Here is a 12,107-nt window from a genome sequence, read left to right on the forward strand (position 1 = left end):
GATATATTTGGGGGTGTATGTGTGTGCGTGAGAGATCACACATTCTAAATCTTTCAGCAGGAAAATATTAAAATATCAACTCCCACCAACTGGGATAATTTTTCAAATTCAGTGACACTACTATGGATACAAAATTAGAAATTGAAAATGAGTGGATGATTAGAAATCTCACATATCACGTTAATTACTGAATTGAATCCAGTCTTGATGGGATCTGTATTTTGTTATATTTCAGAAGCCTTGGCAAAAGACAACAAAGAAAGTAATGATGAAACCTGGTCTGCCTATGATGAGCACAAAGCTTTGTATGTTCTTCAACACTGGGATGAAATGCCTGAGTATGGATGCAAATTAGTACCAGAACATGTGGAAGTTCGATCCATTTACAATCTAGAAAACCCTGGTATACTCCAGGTAAAAGCAGAAATTTGATTTATACATACTATAGTGTTGTTATATTTTGCATCCAACATTTACATATGTATCTTTAAGAAGAGATTGGACAGCCATTTGTCTGAAATGGTAGAGGGTTTCCTGCCTGGGCAGGGGGTTGGACTAGATGACCTCCAAGGTCCCTTCCAACTACTACTACTACTACTACTTCTTCTTCTTCTTCTTATTATTATTATTATTATTATTATTATTATTATTATTATTATTATTAGTAGTAGTAGTAGTAGTAGTAGTAGTAGTAGTAGTAGTAGTAGTAGCAGCAGCAGCATAACAGCCATTGCCTGCAAAATATTTGTAGGAATATTTGTCTGCTGTTTAGCGAGGTCCTCTCTAAGATAACATAACATATACATAATAACATATACATAAGATTTTTCAACTCCCATAATAACCCTCGTGGACAGAAGGCTGCTCTAGCACAATCATAGCCACAGGTTACTCTGGCCAAGTCAAACTCAGTTCCTGGTGACTTTATAGATATAACAATATAGTTTTCTTGGCATAATTATGAAAATGGTTTGCCATTATCTTCTTCCTGGATGTTTTTTTTTTCAATTTTGCTACCTTTCTGACAGCTCTTAGATTTCTTCAGGCTCTCCAATCCAATCACAAACTAAGCCTGACTTAAATTTTTGAGACCAGTCAAAGATGTTTAGGTCTATCTATTTCATAATGCTGGTTTTGCTTGGTTTTGGCATTTGCTTATAAGCATTTGCTTATACTCCTATTCACAAATATTTTGTCTGAAAATATTTCAAGATATTGAAATTTCTTCAACCCTTCATTGAAAGAAGGCTGGATCCTAATTGTTGTTAGCCTATACCAGTGATCGTGAACCTTTTAGAGACCGAGTGCCCAAACTGTGGTTGAAGGAAGAATTCTTTTCCAACCAGCAAATATATTCCTGGTACAACTTTCTGCTGAATTCATCTTCCATTTTTCAGGGCAGGTTGTGAGCAAGAAACATGAAAAATGTTGGGGAAACAAGGATTAATGTTCTTGGACCTGACCTGACTCTCCTGGGCATAAATGAAAGGATGAATGAAAAATGCTGTTTAGTTGCCTAGACAACACATCCCAAGGTGCAGTGTAAAAACACAGATGCACGGAATAATACCAAGCAACTTAGGCTATTGACCAACAAAGGAGAAAACATTATCAAGTGACTTTTTGTTGTTCTTGTTTCTCCAGGGTTCTCTCCACATGTGGATTGACATGTTTCCAAATGATGTCCCTGCGCCACCACCTGTCAACATCAAACCACGACTGCCAATCAGGTGAGGGGGGACCTCTATGAACAGGAATGTGAATTAATACTTATTTTATCTTTATAGAAGTTGTTGTGTATATTGTGCACTGGGAAAAGATTTGTGACTTGAAATTCTCTGATGCCGCAAACATCTAACCTTTTATCTACTTTCTAACGGCAAATTGCATCACATTGCGTATAAATGAAAAGTGCATTTAATATTCTGGAAAAAGGTTTGCAGAATAACAGAATCAATACAGTTAATTTCCTCTGGATGCCTTTTCAAATGGAAAAGTGCGCACTTGTGGGTAATATGCTGTTAAGAATGGAAAGTAATGTATGTATAATAAAGCAAGAGGAATATGCAGCTGCAGCTTGCCTCAGAATTAATGGAGAGACTGGCTAGAGCCAAATTTAGACTAACTCAATGGTATACAAGAAGAATCTGTAATTCTAATATGGAAACCATGGAAATCATATTGAATTCGTGCTATTTTAGCATTAAACCAAATGCAGAGAATCTGCAATTACCCTAAGGCAGTGGTGGCGAACCTATGGCACGGGTGCCAGAGGCGGCACTCGGAGCCCTCTCTGTGGGCACACGTGTCGTTGCCCCAGCCTCGCCTCCCCCCACAACCCCCTCCTCTCCAGCAGCTCCCCTGAAGGAGAGTTGCCCCTGAGCCAAGGACATGGCAGCCAGTCAGAATAGACAAGACTCTGCCCTCACACCCCATTGTGCACAGTTGATGCTGCAGGGCGCGGGCAGAGGGCGTGACTGCCATAGCGCTGCTGGGCTGTCTGGGCAATGCGGCGGGCCCTGGAGGCGGTGAGTGGCCCTGTGGGGAGGCGGCGCAGGGGATGGGGGGTGGGGTGGGGGCGGGACAGGGGGTGGAGTGGGGGCAGGGCCAGTTTTGGGGCACTTGGTCTCTAAAAGGTTCGCCATCACTGCCCTAAGGGTTTGTTTGTACCAAGGCCACTGACAAGGGGCTTCACTGCCACCCATCTTGTATGCATCTTTGCAATTAATTAACAGATCAACCAACCAATTACTCAGGATTTGCAAGAAAATCATTATTGTCTTTGGTTTTTTCCCTCTTTCCCAGTTATGAACTACGTGTTATTATCTGGAATACAGATGATGTGATTCTTGACGATGTCAATCCAATAACAGGAGAAATTTCCAGTGACATATATGTCAAAAGGTGCATTTGCTGGGATAGGTTAAAACAACCAGAAATCTGTTCCTGGGCCATCCTTTCCATTTCATTAAGTGTCTGAATTGGAGTTTAATATATTGTATTTGTGTGTGGAAGGTTAATTCATAATTATCCTGATACAAATTCCTCCTGCTACATGGTTCCTTTTGGGGTTTTAAAGAAACAACACTTTGTATGATGTGAACTTTAGCCCACTCTCTATCCTTTGCTATTTGGGAGTTAATCAATTTAGCATGATTTTTCATTTTTGTAGCAAATATTACTCTACTGATATAGACTTTGGCTTGGGGCACCTAAATAAAGCTGCCGCCTGCTTTTCTTCAAGCTTGCATATGAAAATGCACTGTATATCCTACATAGATAACTCCTCAACTTACAAGCACAGTGGAGCCCAAAATTTCCACTGTTAAGCAAAATAGTTGTTAAGTGAATTATGCCCCATTTTAGGACCATTTTTGCCACAGTTGTTAAGAGAATGACCGCAGTTGTTAAATAAATCATGCGGTTGTTAAGTGAATCCAACTTCCTCAATGACTTTGCTTGTTGGAAGCCAGCTGGGAAGGTTACAGATCACATGACCCCAGAGGCAGGGCAACTGATCATGTGACCGTGGAGATGCTGCATGGGTTTAGTGCAGCGGTTCTCAACCTATGGGTCGCGACCCCATTTGGGGTCGATCGACCATTTCACGGGGGTCGCCAAGCAAGGCTGTCCACCATTTTTTTCCCCTTTTCCAGCGGGTGCCTTACCTCCCTTGGGCTGGGCCAGCTGGTGGTCGGCCTGCTCTGTCTCTGCCGCTTGCCAGCTACGCCTTGGCCGGCACAGGGGGCGGAACCACGCATGCGTGGCGCTCCCGGGCAGGGAAAGTCCTCGACTTACGACCGGTTGGGTAGTCCTCGACTTACAACCGGTTCAGTCCTCGACTTACGACTGGTTTAGTCCTCAACTTACGACCGGTTTAGTCCTCGACTTACGACCGGTTGGGGGTCACGGCATTAAAAAGGTTGAGAACCACTGGTTTAGTGTGAAAACCACTAAAAACCTCATAAATCACTTATTTTCAGGGTCGCTATAACTTTGAACGGTCACTAAACAAATGGGTTGTAAGACAAGGACTACCTGTATATAAAAATGTGGACATTTATAATGTGATGGAGGCTAGCGGGGGTGCAGCTGAGACATCTAACCTTTGGGCTTGAATGAGCAAATCTCCATTCCTTCCTCCACTGTTACCTTATTTAGGATGTACAAGTAGTATTTGACTTATGACTACAATTGAGCCTAACGTTTCCATTATTAAATGAGACATTTCTTAAGTGAATTTTGCCTCCCCGTTTTACGACCTTTCTTGCCACAGTTGTTAAGTGAATCACTTCAGTTGATAAGTTATTAACATGGCTTTTAACTGAATCTGGCTTCCCCATTGATTTTGCTTGTCCAAAGGTTGCAAAAGGTGATTAGAATGAGCTTGGGACACAGCAACTGTCATAAGTATGAACCAGTTGCCAAGCATCTGAATTTTGATCACATGATCATGGCGATGCTACAAAGATAGTGTGAAAAATGCTCATGTCACCTTTTTCAGTGCCGTAACTTTGAACTGTCACTAAAAGAACTGTTGTAAGTCGAGGACTACCTGTATTCTGAATCATCCTTATGTTAAAATGTTGCTAGATGCTAATGAAAATTTCTCCTGCAGCTGGATCAAAGGACTGGAGAAAGACAAGCAAGAAACAGATGTTCATTTTAATTCTTTGACTGGGGAAGGCAACTTCAACTGGCGGTTTGTGTTCCGCTTTGATTACCTTCCAACCGAGAAAGAGATAACTTACAAAAAGAAGGATTCTATTTTTTCTCTGGAGGAGTCAGAATTCCGTGAACCAGCTGTCCTAGTCCTTCAAGTCTGGGACTACGACAGGATTTCAGCAAATGATTTCCTAGGTATTCTTCTAAATGTACAGAATTTGAATGTTAGCTTGTTTTAGTGCATACAAATAGGAGAAAATTTAGGAAAAAAAGATCTTCTATAATTTTGCTTGCAATTATATGAAATTGATCTGCTACTTAAAGGTGTTCTGTTCTTCTATTAAGCTGGTTAATATGAAATAAAAAGGAGCCAGAAACAGGGAAAAAAAACTATTTCAATCCCCACTATTATTTAGAGGACATGTCCCAGAATGCCAGGGACAATTTAGCAAGAGCTTCTTCTCCTTGTTCAGTTTTGAATGTTTTATCCAGCTATAGGTAACAAAAGTCATCTTACCTATTTATAGATACAAAATCTGTATCCTTGGTGAAGCAGTAAAGGAGAAAAACGACTATACAGTACCATCCAGTGGTTACCAAGATATTACAATATAAGGTCTAGAATGTCAGGGTGAGTTTATGGGTTCAGAAGCATTGATTGAGTCTCTTTGACTCTCAGTCACATTTATTTACAGACAGTCCTTAACGTACGACCACAAATGTAATTTGTTGGCCTATTTGCTTAGCAAGTAAAATACCAGATGCCTCTGCCAAGAAGCCAAGCAAGATTAGGTCTGATTAATTCTTGCTGGCTGATCACCAGACATTCCAAGGAAACAGAATAGGCTAAAAAGTCAAGAAATATTGTAGAAGAAGAAAATGGCAAGCCACTTTGCTACTGTTACCAGGATAACTATTTGGATATATTCAGACAAGCTTCAGTTGAGGGTCCCTTAACTTTAAACAATTTCTGGTATCCCTGGGTAAGTTTTCTTAGTTAAATAGGAAGATCTATATGAACACCAGGAACTGCTTTAAAACGAGGTCAGAATGTTTTGTGTTGCCAGTGTAGAGCTGTGGGTATCAGACCTAGAAGAACCAAGGACAGACGAAACCTGAAAGTCCAGATAGTCCATTGGGAGTGCAAAGATGACCACAGATGGATTCTATAATGCTAAGTCCATTGCTGGCAACTGCAAGTTTTCTGCTGTGATTACAGCTTTTCTAGCATCTTTAATCAAACAAGGTTACAAATGAGTTTATTCACTGCTCTGAGTAACAAACTGAGTGAAGCTTGAATATGGGAAGTTCCCTGAAATTAACTTCACCAGCTATGAGAGTTATGCAGGGGCAGGGATACAGTAACACAACAAAATCCAAGAAGATCGTATTATTCAAACAAGACTCAATTAGAAAAGGAAGCCATTTTATATTTTTTCTTTCCCAGGAGAACCCAGTGATCAACCTGATCAATTGGGTTAGATCATGTGCTGTAGTTATTATATGCTACCTTCAGTCAGTATTTCATCAGTAGCACCAGATTTAGCCATCTGTGATAATGGTGCATAATTGTATCAAATGATAGTTCTATAAGATTAGTAGTAGATGGACATTGTTCAAGAATTGACTAAAGAATATTTCTTCAGCCTCAGAATATAGGCTTCTTGTACTATCTTTAAGAGGAAATTTGAAGAAAAGGAGGTTCACATTTTTTTCTCAAGCCAGATTGCTGTGCCCTCTTTTTCTATATGTGACTTGTTCAAAACATCTTACAGGCATCTTTCTACTTATGCCATGCTATTGGGAGGCTGATGGTTAGAAGGTTCTGCCTTGAGCAGGATTCAACAAGATGACATTAAGATGTCATATTTTGATTTCTGCAATAATGTTTCAGGCTATCAAGATTTGATGCCCTGCTAACTGTGATCAAAATTAATATAATTCCCAGTAAAATTTTAAAAACCCCAATTCTTACCGGTTTAGCAATTATTGCGATATTATATATTATATAAGTGGGTGAGTGCCTGAGATTCTCTGTTTTTTGCACCTTTCTAGGAGCCATTGAGTTAAAGCTGAATGATATGGTGAGAGCTGCCAAGAGTTCAGAGCAGTGCACTATCAAGATGGCCAAGGAAAAGGCCATGCCACGGTTTTCGATCTTCCGAAACAAACGAATGAAAGGGTGGTGGCCTTTCGTTAAATTGAAAGGTCAGGAAGACATTGAAAGGGAAGAGAGAGAGGCTAAGCAGAAGAAAAAGAAGAAGAAGAAGAAGAAATGGAGGAGATCAGTTAAGCCAGAAGATGTTGAGTTTTCAGATCCTAGTGGGAACATCTTCATCTTAACTGTAAGAAAACATGCAGCAATATTGAAGTGGTGCCTGAAAGGCTAGGATATAAATGTGGGGTCTCAAACCCAGCTTTTATTTTAGGGTTCCCATTCCTTAAAAACATATCTGTTTTCCTGGTCTTTTTATTCCTACTTCCCTCTTTATCTGAGATGAATCTGGCAGACCCTAGTTTTCTGACAGCTGTGATGCTTTCTTTTGAAATTGCCTTTTACAGAAAGTCACCAGGCTGAATCCATCTTCAGTTTCCAGATATTAAGAAAAAGCTCTGAATTTCATTAGACTGTATTTTGGAACTTATATATTTGTGGTGGCTATCAGTATAAAACCAAAACCTGACAGGGTAAAAGAAGAATTCAAAATAAAAAGAAAAACTTCAAAGGGCTGATGCCAATGTGTTTTGCTTCAGGGAAAAGAACAAACCAGTCTCCAGAGACAGGAAATTTAAAAAGATGAACTTCATAATCAGAAAAACTTCTTGCCAACACCATGTTCTGGGCAGAGGAAATAGGTGGATAGATGTGACTCTACAAGAAGATCCCAATCTAGAATTAAATGGGATCTGCACTACTCTGAGCGCAGTCAAAATATCTTTATCTTGCTAGGAAATGTGTTTAAAGAGACATAAAACATAAAACACAGATCATAAAATAATGGGTGCCTCATATATTATCAGAAGCCACTACCTTTTCTAGGTATCAGAGCAGTTGTTCTTAAAGACTATCAACTGACTTCTCCCATTTCTCTGATGATTGATTCTACAGACATGGATTTTTACTCTTGAATTTGATTGATTAATTTTATGTTTAATTTGCTGTCAACTCAGTGGTGGGATTCAGCCAGTTCGCACCACTTCAGCAGAACCAGTAGCTAATTTTTTGTTGCCCAGGCCCAGAATGGACTTCCGGAAGCGGCATCCACATAGAGAACCGGTTGTTCACATATTTGAATCCCACCACTGTTTCAACTGTTGTGGAAATTGTGTTTCTTGGAGAATTTTTTTGGTTTTGTTGCATTGTATTTTCTTTAATAAGCAAACACTTGAAAATGTCAGCTGCTATTTCATAGTGTGGTTTTTTTCCAGGGAAAAGTAGAAGCTGAATTTCAGTTATTGACTATAGAGGAAGCTGAAAAAAACCCAGTTGGTCTGGGGAGAAAGGAACCAGAACCTTTGGAAAAACCCAAGTAAGTGCTGATAAATGTTTGCTGATTATCATACAAATGCCCCAGTCATAGATCCAACCATATCTGCCCTTGCTCTCCCACTCAGAATGGTAACAGTGATATATAGTGAAGGGTTCTCTAGAACAGAGGTCTCCAACCTTTCCGGGCTCGCGGACCGGAGGGACGGAGAGCAGCTTCAAAATTGGTGCGCGGGTGCACGGGGCCATGCACACTGGCACGCACTAGCAGCCCTGTTTGTGCATGCGGTATGTGCTGGTGCCGTGTGCATGCGCAAACAGCTGCACATCCCCTGTGGCAGCTAGCAGCCCATTCGCACATGCGCAAACAGGCCATGCAACCCACCCATGCTAGCGGCACATGTGCAAATGGGCTGCAGACACCTGCTCTGCGCTAGCATCCCCATTTGTGCCTGCACGCATGTGCAAATAGGCCTGCGGGGGCTAGCACGAGTGGGGGGGAATGCACGCCCACATGTGCACGCACTGGCCAGCCTTTTCCGTGGCCTGCTGACCAAGAGCCTACAGCCCAGACCGCGGCCCATAGGTTGGGAACCCCTGCTCTAGAATCCTCCTGTTTATGTGTATGAGGAGTTAGCTGAATGTAAAGTTAGAATAATTTTATATGAATGTGGCCCACTTCCAGTTAGATGTCCTGAAACTCTGTTTTCTACTGTAATATTCTTATTTTTTTACTATCATTTCCAGGTCCAGATAGCTGGAAAGTAGTAAGAGAAAGAGAGCCTAAATTTACCAAGAATCAATTTATATCCAAAATTATCATACTGCTAAAATTGCCTCTTTATGTTGCTATTGTAATTAAATAGAGTACAGAATATGGAACATATTCAGTTTAAAAACTGGCAGCATGGTTTGGAAGATCTTTAGCTTTTCAGATTATGAGGCTGAAGCAAAGAATATTGGCTTAAGGAGAATAAGGCTATTCATGAACTATACTTGTGATGACTCCAGAATGAGAAGCATTTTTTCTCTGAATATCACTCACTCTTGGCCAACAGAATTATACAGTTGTTGTCCTTGTGTTTTGCTTCTGGGCTTTAAAGAAGATAGGATGATGAACTCAATGACATTTTATGCCTGAGAAGGTGCCTTCTTATGAGAATCCAAGCATCTGTACACTCAGTGGGAGTCAAATTTTATTTATTTAAAACATTTATATAGTCACCCATGTTACATCAGATATGGGGGATATGGTTTGTATATTTTAAATTTTAACATTTGATTCCTTCCTTAGCTTCTCCCCCCCCCCCACCTATCTAAAACATGTTCTTTCTCCTCCAGTCGTCCCAAAACATCCTTCAACTGGTTTGTGAACCCCATAAAAACATTCGTCTTCTTCATTTGGAAACGGTACAAGAAGTACATCATTGCATTGCTGATCATTGCAATTCTGACCATATTCTTGGTTCTTATTCTCTACACAATGCCTGGATACATCAGTGAGAAGATAATAAATGGCTAAAGAATTACTCTTCCTCCCCAGCAAATAGGGATTTAACAAAAGGAACAGAAGGGAAATAACAGTGACTATCTATCAAAGATCTTAAAGAACATGGAATATAGCTGCCTAATTATTCGTACAGCATTTTAAAAATGCATCTGCCAGTGGAAAAGAAATGCTGCCTCTATCTGAGCAGACAGCCTGCTCACATATAGGATTTATAACAGTCTTTGAAATACGTTTTTTTCCTGTCAATAGTTCTGAAGATAAAGTTTTATTGAAAAATAGACTCTGTGGACTTTATGGATAAAATAAATAAAAGAAAGCAGAGGAGATGTAGAAGCACTAAAATTAGTCATATGAAGAAGACTAACAGTTTTATGCTGGTGCTGTTTGTGTTCCCAGATCAAATGTCTGTGGGAAAATGAATTTCAATTAGTCAAAACACATGCTATGGAGAAAAAAAATCCCAATATTATAGAGCAAGAGATGGTAAGCAGTAGTGGGATGCACTTTATTTATGGAAAAATTATCACTTGTCATTGTTAGTATTTTGTGTTTATATAACAGTACATAAGAAAATAGACTATGTACTGTACCATGCAAATAGACCAATTTTAACGATGGGAGAAAAACTTTAGAAAATGATTTGATCAACTTAATTGCATTTATACCTCTGTTTCCTCATATACTTACTATATCATGGGTTGTGTTGTACCACACTGAATAAAATGCTATGGTGATGCACTGAGGACACAAAAAACTATTAAGGTCTAGTTGAATGTTTAGAAGAATTAAGTGTATCAAATCCTTTGTGAGTTTTGCAATGGAAGTGCACAAAGGTTGTGCAGGTGCAAACTATACTAACTTTTTGTAGATAATCAATCACAGTGATTTTCTCTCTCCAACCATGCCTACCAAATAGCTAATAATATAATATCCAGTTTGAGAGAGGTAGAGATGTACTGCTGTTTGTGGATTAGAGCACTTAGATTGCTGGAATACCAAGTCACATTCATCTTCATAAGAAACACTCACAAATGGGAAAAATAGTTAATAGTGTTATATAGTTTTTCAGTACCTTAGATTCTATTAAGTAACGTAATTTGTATGGGCTTTGGATATTTGGGCAATTGTGAGATCATATTGAAGTGCTTTCATAATATGGAGTATGTGGGTCATCTATTTGTGAAATGGCTGCTATGGTGGACATGGCCAAACAAAGCATTGGTTTTATAACCAAAAGACTGGAGAAATTGTTCCCCATCATTTGTTCTAAGCTCCAAGGAAGTTCTCTACTTTTACTTTGGTCCTTATTCTGGGTAATCAGCCTACTACCAAACCACTGGTCTGGACTCCAAATGTATCCACTCAGCTGGAGCTCCTGGGCTGAGCAGAGATAGTTAGAGTCAGGCTATCCCAGGAGCTGTGCCATAAAGGGCCTTATAGGAGATAGCCAACATCTGGAATTGCACCCGAAAGCTTATAGGGAGCCAGTGCAGTTTGATAAACAATTACATGAGATGAATACACTGTATTCTGCTGCAGATTTTTGTTGTATGAGTCATAGCACAGTAAGTGGGGAATCTATGCAATGCAATATTGCACAATTTGTAAAAAAAAATAAGGCATCAAAAATCAGTTTATAGCTGTCAACACTAAACTTTTAGGAACTCAGGTTGCTCTGCAAATCATGTTATTGACTAATCTTTCATTTCCAAAGGACCAACTGGCTCCTAAATATGTGCCAAAATAGCTTTAGCTAAAGTGTGTCATAAGCAATATGTATGCAACTAGTACTACACTAAATGAAGTGATTTGAATAGATATGAACACAAAATTCCTTTCAATGATCAGACTACAAACAGTACTAGAAAACCATTTGGAGTTCAGTGGGAGATAGCTTCAATTTGGTTTTGAATATTTGGAAAGTCCAGTGCTGAACCAAAATTACATTATCCTTTGTGCCTTTTTTGTCTGCCATATGTATCTCTTTGTACAAATAGTAATCAGCATCCAGGAATTTTCAAAAAAGTTAACTTAAAAAAGTATTTTAGCATAATTTTATTTATTTATTTATTATGAATGTATACTCTGCCTTTCTGTTTATGTAAATACTTGAGACTGTTGAATATTTTAAAAATACAAAAAATAAAATTTAAAAGCTTGGCAGAAGAAAAGCATTTTTGCCATTTTCCTAAATACTCAAGAGAATTGGTGGCCAAACGCTCCTCTCCAAGTCACTCTATGGCCCGGGAAAGTCACAAGATAGGCAATTACTGGGTGGTAGAAAAGTGCACAAGTCTGAGCACTTCTTTAAGTACTATTCTCTCTGTGCATAACTTGGACAGGAAAGCAGAATTACAGAAGGAGAGTGAGCAAGCTGCTGCTCTGCTTTTCAGAGGTTTGTGGTCTTCTCAGCTACCCTTAGCTGCTTCCTCTCAATCCTGTTCC

At 39.5% G+C, this 12,107-nt stretch overlaps 1 protein-coding gene across 1 annotated transcript in view; it reads left to right on the plus strand.

The window, feature by feature from the left end:
* Positions 1-11,782, plus strand: part of LOC107287114 (fer-1-like protein 4) — a 58,593-nt gene extending 46,811 nt beyond the window's left edge. Inside the window, exons 39-45 of the mRNA XM_015815582.1 lie at positions 236-414; positions 1,645-1,730; positions 2,806-2,904; positions 4,619-4,860; positions 6,721-7,010; positions 8,095-8,195; positions 9,494-11,782. Coding sequence (XP_015671068.1) covers positions 236-414; positions 1,645-1,730; positions 2,806-2,904; positions 4,619-4,860; positions 6,721-7,010; positions 8,095-8,195; positions 9,494-9,674 — 1,178 coding nt within the window. The 3' untranslated portion in view covers positions 9,675-11,782. The remainder of the gene's footprint in view (positions 1-235; positions 415-1,644; positions 1,731-2,805; positions 2,905-4,618; positions 4,861-6,720; positions 7,011-8,094; positions 8,196-9,493) is intronic.
* The last annotated feature ends 325 nt before the right edge of the window (positions 11,783-12,107 follow it).

This window comes from Protobothrops mucrosquamatus, unplaced genomic scaffold, assembly GCF_001527695.2.
Source record: "Protobothrops mucrosquamatus isolate PMUCROS unplaced genomic scaffold, P.Mucros_1.0 scaffold351, whole genome shotgun sequence".
Taxonomy (NCBI): domain Eukaryota; kingdom Metazoa; phylum Chordata; class Lepidosauria; order Squamata; family Viperidae; genus Protobothrops; species Protobothrops mucrosquamatus.